This window comes from Lactuca saligna, chromosome 9 (assembly GCF_052625555.1).
Source record: "Lactuca saligna cultivar CGN05327 chromosome 9, ASM5262555v1, whole genome shotgun sequence".
In the NCBI taxonomy this organism is placed as follows: Eukaryota; Viridiplantae; Streptophyta; class Magnoliopsida; order Asterales; family Asteraceae; genus Lactuca; species Lactuca saligna.
The window spans coordinates 51398423-51412548 of NC_136425.1; the positions used below are offsets into that span (position 1 = coordinate 51398423).

Sequence of the window (14126 nt, forward strand, 5' to 3'; positions counted from 1 at the left end):
ATAGTATCATGATTACCACCATACGATACGACCTTAATTACTCACTCGATTATAGTTTCATGTTTCCGATTACATGGATGTTTGTGTGTGTCTATGTTTCTAGCTATTGAAATTGAATCTGTGATATTATCGATCCTAACGAAGTTAGTTATGCCTGAAACCTGCAATACAAGTTGAACATTATTATGAAACGATAGAATTCATAATTTTATTTGGATCTCTTGGTGGCCTTCATGATGAATGTGTTTATAGTTTCAAAAGCATGGATAAACTATTGACAGATAACAACAAAACGAAGGAAATCCCTAATTTCTTTCGACTCTAAAATTGGGGCACAAATCACTATGGAATTTTGTCGGTGGTTTTCATGATTGAGGAATATTACGAAACAACATAATTAAAAGAGTTTTTGATGTATGTTTATTATTTAACTTCTTTGTATGAAAAAGTCTCCTTTCGATTTATAACAAGTGAAATAAGTTTAAGGGGGGTTTGAGATTGTTTATTTGAAATGATTATTGACTTATTTTGAAAAGATTATTGGCTTATTTCGTTTTCGCACCGATAATAAAGAGTTTTGTGTTTGAATAAAAAGATTACATAAACAGTTATTAACTTAAATAAAAAGTTTTTGATAAGTTACTTATTATTTACACATAAAAGAAGAGTTTGTCAAACACTAAAAATAACTTATTTAACTCATCACTTATTTCATTTTGATACCAAGTTAATCTAATCATATAAGTTAATAAGCACTTTTACAAATAATCACAAACACCCTTAATCCTTGAACTATACTTTTTGTTCCAAAAGAAGTTGTAAGAGTGCTCATAATCATATTTGCTTTGAAAGTTTACATTGACAAGATGCTTGATAAGTACATTGCTATTATAGATAAGGAATTATAAATACATTGCTATTTAATGTTGGATGCAGGGTCGCAGGTTGTGGTCTAGAATCTACTACTTCCAAGTTGCAATCCTCTTGAAAAGATTTCAAAATCATGGGTTCTACAGCACCGGATCCAGACACTCTTTCAGGGGCTATCTCCACAACACTTAAGACAGTTCATTCCACAAAATCCACCCAAATTCAAAAGGAAAATTTCAACAAGCTTTCATCTTACTTGGAGAAAATAACTCACATTCTACAAGAACTCACAAACTTCGAGATCAATGACTCCGGAAGCTTAAAAAACGCTGTTCATGTTCTTACTAAACACGTTTCAGAAGCTAACAATCTCGCTCTCGAATGCACCAACAGGAACAAAATCTACCTCTTGCTCAATTCAAAAAAACTCGTTGAAACCTTAGAAAATGTCACGAAAGAGATAGCAAATGCTCTAAACCTTCTTCCTAATTTCATCTCCTTCAATGGCCTCAGTCAAGACATCATCAAGCTATCCAACATCATGATGGAACCAAAGTATCATGAACCAGTAAGAGAAGACGAAATCAAAGAGAGAATCGAATCAGGGATAAGAGAGAGAAACGCCAACAGAGCTTACGCAAACAATTTACTCATCTCCATTGCTGACGTCATCGGGATCTCCACAGAGCAGTCCGTGTTGCGACAGGAATATGAAGAATTCAAAAACGAAATGGAAACCGTGGGTCCTGCGGAAGACGTGGCGGAGGTTTTACAAGTCGAACAGATCGTGGTGTTGTTAGGGAAAGCCGATATCATCGCAACCCTAGAAGAACGTGAAACGAAGTATTTTAGTAAGAGAAACTCGTTAGGGCGGCAACCGCTAGAACCGCTTCAATCGTTTTACTGTCCAATCACCGGCGACGTGATGGAAGATCCGGTGGAAACGCCGTCGGGGCATAGCTTTGAAAGATACGCAATTGAGAAATGGTTGGCGGAAGGGAATAATGGTTGTCCGATTACGAAGACGCCGTTGAAAGCATCGGGCTTGAGGACAAATAAGACGCTTCGTCAATCGATTGAAGAGTGGAGAGATAGAAACACGATGATTTTTATTGGTTCTATGAAGTCGCGGATTCTTTCAAATGAGGAGGAAGAAGTGATTGTGTCGTTAGGGAAGCTTCGAGATTTGTGTGTGGAAAGAGAGCTTCATCAAGAATGGCTGATGATGGAAGACTACTTGCCTGTTCTTGTTTCGCTTCTTTCTACCAAGAATTTTAAAATTAGATCGCATGTTCTCGTTATTCTTCGCATCCTTGCAACCAACAAGGACGACAGGAAGGTATGAATGAATTTAGAATCACATCAAAACACCTCTAAAGATTTAAAAGTTGATAATATTCGATTGGTAACTTACAGGAAACCATAGCGAAAACGGATGATAGCATCAAATTGATTGTGTGTTCTCTAGCACGAAAGATCAAAGAAAGTATGTTGGCATTGCAATTGCTCATGGAATTATCAGAAAATGAGGTGGCAAGAAACATAATTGGGAGTAGTCAAGGTTGCATACTTCTTCTTGTTACCATATGTGGTAGCGATGATCGTCAAGCTGCTACTAACGCCAAAAAACTCTTGGATAATCTCTCTTTTCTTCCTCAAAATATCGTGCAAATGGCCAAAGCTAATTATTTTGAACCTCTACTTCACCTTCTTTCTTCAGGTAAACAATAATGTCTGTAATTAATGTTCAATAGAAATTGATGATGAAAAAACGAATCAACACAGGGTCTGAAACTGTTCAACGGGAAATGGCGGAGACATTATCAGAAGTTGATATGACAGATCATGGAAAACTTACAGTTTGTGAAAGCGGAGCAGTAGAGTCACTTGTTGCTATGCTTTCTCACGTTGATATAGAGATGAAGAAGGCTGCCATTTTAGCCCTGGAAAAACTCTCAGGTGTGCCACAAAATGGATTAAAAATGATCAAACAAGGTGCAGTGGATCTGTTGTTTGGAATACTCTTCCGTGAAAGCTTATCAATGCCGATTGTGGTTGAAAAGGTCGTAGCCACAATTATGAATCTAGCGTTATCGTTAACTTCCGGTGAAGTAGATCATCAGGAGATTCCATTTCTGGAATCGGAAGAAGATGTATTCAAATTATTCTCTCTCATCTCATTAAACGGACCAAATGTTCAACAAAGTGTTCTTCGAACGTTCCTTGTAGTTTCTCAATCTCCTTCAGGCTCAAACATTAGGAAAACTTTACGGAAGGTGAGTTTTCCGATTTTCTGTTTATCTTCTTTGATTACATCGTCAATCGGTGTTCATTTGCGTTCAATTTCATCATCAGATTTCTTCGGTTCAAGTACTGGTTCAGTTATGCGAGCACGAAAACCTGGCCGTCCGATCAAACGCCGTGAAGCTGTTCTGTGGTTTGATAAAAGACGGGAGTGAGAATGACGATACATTTCAGGAACACGTTGGGCCTAAATGTGTGGAGACTTTGTTGAGAATCATAACAACTTCCGATAAAGTTGAAGAAGGCGTCGCTTCAATGGAAATCATCTCTAACCTTCCAAAAAACCCTAAAATGACGCGATGGATTCTCGATGCCGGAGCACTGGAATTGATCGTTTCCATCCTAACCAATCGATTTCAGAAACCAGAAATCATGATCGAAAGTGCTTCCGGAGCTCTTTGTCGATTCACCGTTTCATCAAATCCAGATCTGCAAAAAAAAGTAGCGGAAACCGGGATTATCACTACGCTCGTACACTTGCTTGATTCTGGAAGTTCTTTGACTAAACGGAACGTATCAGTTTCACTCCGGCAGTTCTCCGAGAGCTCCAGCAGCTTGACCCGACCTGTGGAGCCGAAATCAAGTTTATTTAGCTGTTGTTTGGCGTCACCGGAGTTAGGATGTACTGTTCACTCCGGAATTTGTGCAATCGATTCCTCGTTTTGTCTTCTCGAGGCTAATGCTGTAAAGCCGCTTGCGAAAGTGCTTGATGAAGCTGATGTTGGAGCATGCGATGCTGCTCTTGATGCTTTGTTGACTTTAATCGCCGGTGAGCTGTTGCAGAAGGGTAGTAAGGTGTTGGAAGGTGGTGATGTGATTGCGAAAATGGTGAAATTGTTGAGTTCGGCAGTTGTGAGGTTGCAGGAGAAAGCACTTGTTGAGTTGGAGAGAATATTCCGGCTGCCGGAATATAAACAGAAGTATAAATCATCGGCACAGATGCCGTTAGTTGAGATTACACAGAGAGGTAGTAGTAATATGAAATCTATTGCTGCTAAGATTTTGGCTCATTTGAATGTGCTTAATGAACAATCATCTTTTTTCTGATCAATTCTGCTCAGGTTTGGTGTAGGGATGAGAAATTGGGCCGAAAACCCGAACCGAACCGAGAACCGAACCGAACCGTACTGAATTAGACCCGAATAAGCAATTCGATTCGGTTTTCGGGTATCTATATAAGGCTTATTCGGTTTTCGGGTTATTCGGTCCGGGTTACCCGAATAAGGGGTTATTCGATCCAAAAAACCGAACCGAATATGAAGAGTCTTTTTTTCCCTTGCGGCTTTGCGTGAGTCGATTTAGTGTTTAATTTGTTTCTTTAAAAAGTTTGTTATGAAATCATAAGCTACAAAAGTCATAAAAAATACAATATTTATTCGGGTTATTCGGGTTATTCGACTCCTTAATCATCTTGTACATGTTATTTGGGTTATTCGAGTTATATACTTATAGATAGATTTTTGGATGTTTTGGATGTTTAATATTTAGTGTTTAGTTTGTTTCTTTAAAAGATTTGTTATGATTTTGTACATGTTATTCGGGTTATATACTTATGAAATCATAAGCTTCAAAAGTAATACAAAATATTCGGGTTATTCGGGTAATTCGACTACAAGTGTTATTCGGGTTCTTCGACTACAAAATATTCGGGTTATTCGGGTTATTCGACTCTTTAATCATCTTGCACATGTTATTTGGGTTATTCGGGTCGGAACCGAACCGAACCGAATAATACCCGAACCGAACCGAACCCGTATTGCTTATTTGGTTCGGTTTTCGGTTCATACAATTTGCTTTATTCGGTTTTCGGTTTTTTCGGTTCGGTTCGGTTCGGTTCGGTTCGGTTTTTTCGGTTTGGTGTATAAATTTAATTTTTGAAAATTTATTGATAATAATAATAATAATAAAAGCAATTTACAGAAATAGCCCTTGCAGTATTAGTAAAAATAACAACATTTGTTCAACTTTATTTTTCTTTACATGTCCTTTCCTATTTGGGCTTTGTCTTAACAAAATCAAAACCTATGAAACTCCCAATGAAGTTTATCCGGGTTTCATCTTAAAACAAAATCAAAATCTACGAAAGTTATCGTTGAAGACATCTATAAGACTATAACTAGAAGCTTGGTATCTTACATAAACGAGCAAACCAAGATTAAGAGTTATTTTATATAGTAAAATAATTATATTGTGAGGTATTATGTCACCACATAACTTATATTGTGAGGTATTATGTCACCACATAACCCAATTTTTCCGGACTAAAGAAAATAACCATAATACCGTGAAAATCTCAACACGAACCAGCGGGAATGCGTAGTCTGACAAGAAGCAACTCCAATAAACTTTTGTGGGTTTAATTTCTTCTAAGAGAAAAATATTTATGATAGTTTCATAGTCTCCACCTAATGCAACTCGATAAGTGTTCGCGGGCTATTTTTTTCTCACACGAATTAATGTTTTTCATGTTTCCAACATAACTTTCAACCATGCATACACCGAGTACAATTTTTCTTCACTAAAGAGTCACGAGATCATCAACTTACGTCTACTTAGAAGGATTTGGAGGTTATATTTTTAGGGGCTTGTCTAAATATTTGCAACGTGATTCTTGGCATCCCAGGAACTTTTAGTTATTCATTATGATCTTGATTCAGTTGCATTTCCATACAACTAGGGTTGAGCAAAAGAACCGAACCGGCCGGAACCGGCCCGAACCGAACCGGACCGGGGAACCGGCTTCGGCAAAAATGAAGAACCGAACCGGCCCGGCGGTTCCACCGGTTCGGTTATACCGGTTCCGGTTCCGGGTCCGGTTTTTGCCGGTTTTTCGAGTATGGAACCGGCTAAATTTTGATGTACCCAACGACTAAATTACTTTGCGTTTTATTGGTTTTTCGGGTCCGATTTTTGCCGGTTTTTCGAGTAATTCCAACGACTAATTTACTTTGCGTTTTATTGGTTTTTTATGAAGAAGTGGATGTTTAAATACTAGTAAATAATCAACATTTTAATAATAAACACTTTAATAAACAATTGAACATTGAAGCAAATTAAACATGGATGTCGTCAAACTTATATTATTAAGTATCCAACATTCAAACATTCAACATTCAAAATACACTTTCGACATTCAAAATATACTTCCAAGTTTCACCAACAAAAAAAAAAAAAAAAGTCTAATATGTGGATTCCAACATTTCTTTGATATTTTGACTAATTCCCCGATCTCTTCCCCGTTAGTTTCAAGTTGTGTATAGCATCCATAATGTCTATATATAATTCAAAAGAAAAATGTTATTACTTACTATAATGTAACAAATACTAATAAGAAGTTAAAAATAAGATGTAACAAGTATTAGTGTATTACCGATAGCGAGGTCATCGTCAGCTAACACATCGTGCACTTCGTCGTAGTCATATATAGGCAAGCTACTCTTTCTTAGCCAATCTTGAGTGCATATCAATGCCTCCACAATCACAACGGACAAATTAGTACGGTAGTCGGTAATTACTCGACGACCATTACTGAATGTGGATTCGGATGCTACGGTGGAAATTTGCATCCCCAAAATATCTATTAATAAAAAAATTAGTGTATAATACACGACACAAATTTATAAATTAAAAATTTAAATTAGAGTAAAAGAAGGTCGATACCTCTTGCCATTCGAGCAACGATCGGGAACCGCACTGCATTATTTTTCCACCATGTGAGGATATCATATCCTTTGTCAAATCCGATTGGGTCCTCGTTTAAGTATTGTTGCAATTGACTTTCTGAGGAAGTCGAGGGGAAACTTCCCGAAGTCATATAGCTTCCAAAGAATTCGTTTTCGTCATCAAAATTAACAACTTCTTCGGGAGTTTCTTGTTGAGACGATGAGGTCATGTTTGACCTTTCCAAGTATGTCTTGAAAAACTTGTCCAATTTGCATTCAATATCAATAACCTTTGCACGTGCTTTGGATTCTATCTCATCAGCGGACATCTTTTTATCTTTGTTTTTGGCTTTAAGCATTTGGGTAAAAACAACTTTCATAAACTTTGACTTGCATTGAGGATCTAACAATGTCGCAAAGAAGACATAATCACTTATAGTATCATAGTCACCCCAATATTTGTCATATTTATGTTTCATATCCGGTACCATAAACATAAAATCCGGGTTGGTTTCATGTTTCCTAAGATGTTGCTCTATATCTACGATCTTCCGGGTATACGTATGGAAGATAGGCTTTGTTGAACACGAAACTTTTTCAGTTTTCTTCTTAAACTTCTCAAGGAACTCCATCATCTTTTTAATCATCTCAAAATCTGAATGTGATGGTACCCTTCCCACAGTTTTCTGAAACATTGGATCTACAAAAAAAGAACAACACAATCAAATTACGTTTTATTGTTGTTCGAAAAAAAAACAGATTTGACACCCTTCCTTGCGGGGCTTGTAATTCATTCAATTTTTAACCAAATCAAGCGTTTTTATAGTCTAAATTCAACTACTAATCCTAATCTACATGTAGGAAAAAGATTCAGGTCAAAACAATTTAAATTGAATGAATTATGCATATTTGAACAACAAAATCACATGACGTTATATTGCTGTTAGAAAAAAAAATTCAGATTTGACACCCTTCCTTACGGGGCTTGTAACTCATTCAATTTTTAACCAAATCAAGCGTTTTTATAGTCTAAATTCAACTACAAATCCTAATCTACATGTAGGAAAAAGATTCAGGTCAAAACAAGTTAAATTGAATGAGTTATGCACAATTTAATATTTGGACTGATTGCTAAAGAAATAAATATTGCTAATTTTAGTGCTGAAATATATTTGATTAATTGATTTTATTTACCTTGATGGCTATATTCGAGAAATGCGTCTTTCACATCGTACGCTGATCTTAGCAATTCAAAGGTAGAGTTCCACCTTGTTGGAGTTTCACCACACAAAAACCTTTGACTTTCTACAGCCGCATCCTTCATGGCTTGTTTAAACGTCTTGATCCGTTGCGGGGAGGCTCTAATGTATTTCACCGCATCTTGTAGGTTTTTTACATGATAAACTTCGTGTTTTAACCCCATTTTCACAACTAGGTTTATGATATGAGCCATACACCTAATGTGAAAATGTTTGCCATTCTCGTAAATACCCGGTAGTTCTTTCACAATGATGTTGATTGCCGCGTCATTTGTCTTGGCATTATCAACGGTCATCGTCATGACATTCTTCATCCCCCACTCGTTTATGCAAATTAGCAACTCTCGGGCCATGTCTTCAGCTTTGTGAGTATCAACCTCTCTAAAGTTGACTACCCTTTTGTGCATGACAAAATCTTCGGTAATGAAGTGGGCCGTGACAACCATATAATTTATCTTTTGACACGAGGATGTCCACGTGTCGGTTGTCAAGTGGATGGCTGTTTTGGGGTTGCTCAAATGTTTGTACAACTTCTGCCTCTCCATTAAATAGAATGACACAACATCACGAGAAATTTTATGCCTTGAAGGCAATTTCACCCTACCATTAAGGGCGTTTACAAATTCTATGAATGCCTCGTTTTCAATGAATTTAAATGGTAGTTCCCCAATGGTGAAAAGCCCTAGCAAGGCAAGTTGGATCCTAGTATCATCATGTTTCCATGTGTATACATGACCCTCACCATTAGGAGCTTTCGTAAATGACAACTTTTGTTGTTTGTCATCAACTTGTTTCGGTATGTTGTCTGGATTTAACTTGCACCCATTAAAATGCTTGTTTATTGAAGTTGTACCATTCCGGTTTGGATCTGCGGCTAGTAAATGTAAACAATAATTGCATTCGGCCCACTTTCTTTCAATTCCATCGTCCTCCTTTATCCATTCGATCTTGAAGTATTTCCAAACAGGAGCGGTACAATTATCTCTACCCTCACCTCGTCTGGTTGGGTTAATCCGGTCCCTTAACTCCTTTTGAGTCTTTTTTTTGTTTTTGGGTTTTGGTTTTGTTGGGTATTTTTCTTGTGTTCGTTTTTGTGGTGGTGGTGGTTTTTTTGTTTGTGTTGGTTTTTTTGGTTGTCTTTGTTTTTGTGTGGTTGCAAATTTTCGTTTTTTTGAAGGTTGTTGTTCTTGTGGCTCCTCTTCTTGGTTTGATTCATCACTTGGTATAACATTCAATGCCGGTGTTTCTTCTATATAATCTTCTTCTGAATCTTCTCCATAATCCTATATTCACAAAATAAAACATATAATAAGTCATATTACGTTTAAATGCTGAAAAATAAATATAAAAAAATTCAGATTTGACACCCTTCCTTACGGGGCTTGTAACTCATTCAATTTTTAACCAAATCAAGCGTTTTTATAGTCTAAATTAAACTACAAATCCTAATCTACATGTAGGAAAAAGATTCAGGTCAAAAAAAGTTAAATTGAATGAGTTATGCACATTTGAACAACAAAATCACATGACGTTATATTGCTGTTAGAAAAAAAAATTCAGATTTGACACCCTTCCTTACGGGGCTTGTAACTCATTCAATTTTTAACCAAATCAAGCGTTTTTATAGTCTAAACTCAACTACAAATCCTAATCTACATGTAGGAAAAAGATTCAGGTCAAAACAAATTAAATTGAACGAGTTATGCACAATTTAATATTTGGACTGATTGCTAAAGAAATAAATATTGCTAATGAGCTAAATACTAATCTTACTTGGTCATCAAAGTCTTTTCCAATCCAATTAGCCGGATTACCATCTTCATTATTGGCATCATGAGCATCCGAGTTTCGGTATCTTGATGATGGTACATTTGGTAGCCCATCCAAATCCTACAATGTCAATTTTACACATTAATTATATAACAAAAGTACTATACAAATTCGTAGTTTTGACAATCTTACATAATTACATTCATACTATAAACAATAAACTAATCTAACAAAAATTTTGCATGTATGTCTACAAAGTACATTGTTAAATGGAGCTTAAAACATGAAACATATATTATATGTACAACCTTTCATCCGTAAAGGAGTACTCCACTATGAGACTATGATCAAAAATCAAGATCTTTTAATTAAGTAGGGATAACAATGCATATATTTGGAATGGAGACAACAAAACCAAAGAAAAAAAACTTGCATGCATGCCATTATTTGGTGAATCATTGAAGCATTGAAGATTTGAAGCTAATATTGAAGTATATAATCTTAAAACATGAAATATAAATATATGCTCTTACTTGATCTTCATGAACATCCATAGTTTGAATCATTGAAGCAATTGAAGATGAAAAATTGAAAATCAATGAATGATGATAAAAAATTGAAGATTGATTGAAACTTGGAGATGGAAACTTGTAATCATTGGAAACTTGGAGATGAAGAATTGATCAATTGAATGATGATGAAGTGATTGCCGATTGTTGAAGAGAGTAGGGTTCGATCGTTTGCTCCAAGTTGGGATCGTGGCCGTGACTTACAAGTCCCAAAAAAACGATCGCAATTTGCGTTTTTTTTTTGTTTTGAGACCGTCGCCGTCGTGCGTTTTTGTGTGTATCGCAAGCCGGGCCGGTTCCCGGTTTTGGGCCGGTTCCAATAGCCGGTTCTTTCCGGGTCCCGGTTCCAAAAAATCACAAATTTGTAGTATAGGTCCCGGCCCGACCGGTTCCATCGGGTGCCGGTTCCGGCCGGTTCCCCGGTCCTTTTGCTCATCCCTACATACAACAATTATTGAGGTGTCAGCCCAACAAATAAAAATGTTTAAATATAATTTCAAATTCATTGCTATAATGCATTAGAAACGTAGTACAGGGTAATTAGGATTGGTCTCCAAAGATGCATGACTAATGGTTATGTCTCTTTGCACAAGACATGTAATCAAATTTTAAGGGGAATGTTTGTATAAAATATAATATAAATGACAAATATGCAATTGTATTGAAAGAAAATTTAAAACTAAGAAGGTTCTTATTCTGTGTTTTACTAATGCTATTGTGCAATTTAATAATGAACTGGTGTAAGTTATATTATATCTAAATTGGTACTTGAAAGCATTAACAAGCTATAATGTTTTTCATTCACCAAGTTGTTTAACCAGAATAAGATATATGAATTAAACCTAATCATTCTAGTCTAATCTAAACAAGCTCTTAGATAAAGAGTGAAAGATTGCATCAAACTCTATGTTAATGTTCCCACCAATCTTCAATACTTCTCACGTGCTATGAAGTGTAAAACTATGCAATTTTGGTTTACATCAAACTTAATCCCATTATAGAACCAATTTAATGCTTGTTACTTAAAATCATCCTCAAAACAACTACGAATTTTACAAATTGAATACTAGAATGATCTAACCTTATTTTAAGTGGTCAACATAAATTAAATTGAAAATTAAGCATTTAGTTAATTGTAACACATATTTTGGGGTGTTTCTAATTTCGGGATAATGAGTCGTAATTTGATCGAGTAAGGTCTTAGGCTTCAAGGGAATAGATTTTAGACCTTATCGAATATTGATAATGTTGGTTAAGTGATTAAAGGCCTTGAATTGTGCTTTGAAGCAAAAGGGTGAAATAGGAAAGGTGAGATTCCATGCTTCTTGCATAAATTAATGATTTTAGTTTGATATGTTTTAAGTAACAAATTACTAAATAAGATTGTGGGGCTTGTCAATACATTCGTGTGTATATAAAAATCGTTGAAAACAGACTTGGAATGAAGAAGTTATGAATGTTTGAAGTTGAAATAGATTTTGGGAAAAACTCTTCACCATGGCGTGGTAAAGAGTTTATAGAGGTGCGGTGCGATGTGCAGCCCATGCCCATTAAATTAGGGTTCGACTTGTATTTAAAGGCTTCAACCCCTTGTTTTAGGTCATTTTTCAGCCTCCATTGCCCAAGAAACCTTCTCTTTATCAAACACTAGCCCCCCTTCATAGATTAAGCTCCTACTCTCTCCTTAAACCACTTTTGAGAGCTTTTGGTGGTGATTTGATGAAGCTTGAAGCTCAAGAAAGTTCAAGGGATGTTGTTTTAAGTTTGGATCCAGCAAAGTCACTCCATTTCTGGATTATTGTGATTATAAAGTTAATATCTTGCTCACTTCATTTCTGGACTATTGTGAGTTTTAAGTTCATATCTTGCTCTATAGTTCTTTAGATCTTGTCATTTGTGGTTTTTGACACTTTTGGTCCATTTTATGGGTGATCTTGGAGTTAAGAGGACTCCAACACCTTTTAATCATTTTGGAATGCATCTTGGACCTCATGGACTAGGAAAGTTATGATATTTTGTCTTCCCTTTAAGTCATGCAAGTTATTTTGGTCTTTTAAGTCATTTTAATGTATTAAAGTTTATATCTTGAAAGTTTGTGGCCTTGTTATGGATAAAGTTGAAAACTTTATCCATTTAGACATCATGTTGTTTCATATCTTAAAGTTGTAGGCTTGGACTTAATGGATTAAGTTGAGAAAGTTACAATCTTGGAATCTTTGAGACTTAAAAGCAATAGGATGTTACAGGATATGCTTACTAAAGCTCGTGTAAACAAGATTTCTAGGAGAGAGGGTGAGTTCTCCATCTATCTTAGGAAGGTCTTCTGTCTTTTTTAAATTCTATATATCTCTTTTTGATGTTCAAGATCGCCTCCGAATTGTGTATATTGAGTACCAAGCCTACCCACTATCAGAAGGTTGAGTTGCTTTTCTCTCAATCCAGTGAGGGTTTGCTTACTACATGTTTGCGACTGACTTAGTTGCTTCTTTCTTAGTTCAAGTTCCGAGTTTCGTATTAGTAAACCAGTCTCACTCACTCAGGAAACGACTTTCACAAATAGAAAGGAAGAGCAAGATGAGGTAGATAAATGGAGATCTTTGTGGAGGATGGAAATAAATGGAGATCTTTATGGAGGATGGAATGACTTGAAGAAGGAAAAGGAGGCATTGTTTTCTGATGGCATGCTAATAAAGAAATAGTCTAGATCTTTGTTGTTTAAACCATGGGAATGGATAAAGTTGGAAACTTTATCCATTTAGTCACTTAGAGGAATTAGATCTGAGATTTGTGGATTTGGACTTAAAAGATTAAGTCCATAATGGAAAAGGTTGTAAAGTCGAGAATGATAGGATTTATATGTTACAAAAAACTATTTTTTGGCAGAAAAACACAAACCCTAAATCCACATACACCTTAAGGATCTAAGTTTTCACCATTGAATGCAATAAGCAATTTGAATATCAAGAACCCTACGATTTTCAAAAATCATAAAAGGGTAAGAAAATATACATTTTGATTATGCTATGTAACACATGTTTTTCTGGCTAAGCATTAGTATAGTGATGTAATAGTCAGGACAACCATTGTAACCTATTTTGAAGTAATAAAGATGAATTATTTGAGTATTATGTGAATTATGTGAATTTATGTGCTTTACACTTATTTATAATGGTATAATAAATAAATGATAAAAATCAGCGTCAAAATTAAAGTGTTATATAAACCCGATATCGATGAATAAAGTTGTAGTGGTCGTGACAAGGATTACAGACATATAAAGAATGTTAGAATCCGAGTTATAACGAAGAAGTTATAGACAAAACCGGCACGACGTTGTGTGACGTAAATAGTGAATTTATGATGGAGGAAATTTTAGCCTTAGTGATCTAAACAAAAGTCGTTGTTTACGTTAAACCGAGAGCGTGCATAAAAAGAATGCCCAAATCTGATTTCGTATGAGGAAGTTATGATTTTTCTAAGATTTTGCATAGCAATGCACAACCTGGAATTCGAATTTTAGATCGAGCGGTTTTTGGCCAATGCAACCAAAATAAGAGATGAAGATCTCATTATTAATAGCGCAACGGTAAAAAGACAGACGAAAACGGACGTCGGATGAAGAAGTTATGAATTTTCAACGGACTTTTCCTGTCCCGGCTTGTTAAAAATATAACTTTAAAAATAAATTCAAA

General features: G+C 35.7%; 1 protein-coding gene across 1 annotated transcript; it reads left to right on the forward strand.

Annotated features, from left to right (window-relative positions):
• Window positions 1–1003: 1003 nt before the first annotated feature.
• Window positions 1004–4705, forward strand: LOC145015615 (U-box domain-containing protein 44-like). Its single transcript, XM_078974084.1, has 4 exons — window positions 1004–2209; window positions 2287–2590; window positions 2656–3146; window positions 3226–4705. Exons 1-4 carry the CDS (start codon window positions 1004–1006, stop codon window positions 4219–4221), a joined length of 2997 nt encoding a protein of 998 aa, XP_078830210.1. The 3' UTR covers window positions 4222–4705.
• Window positions 4706–14126: the final 9421 nt, after the last annotated feature.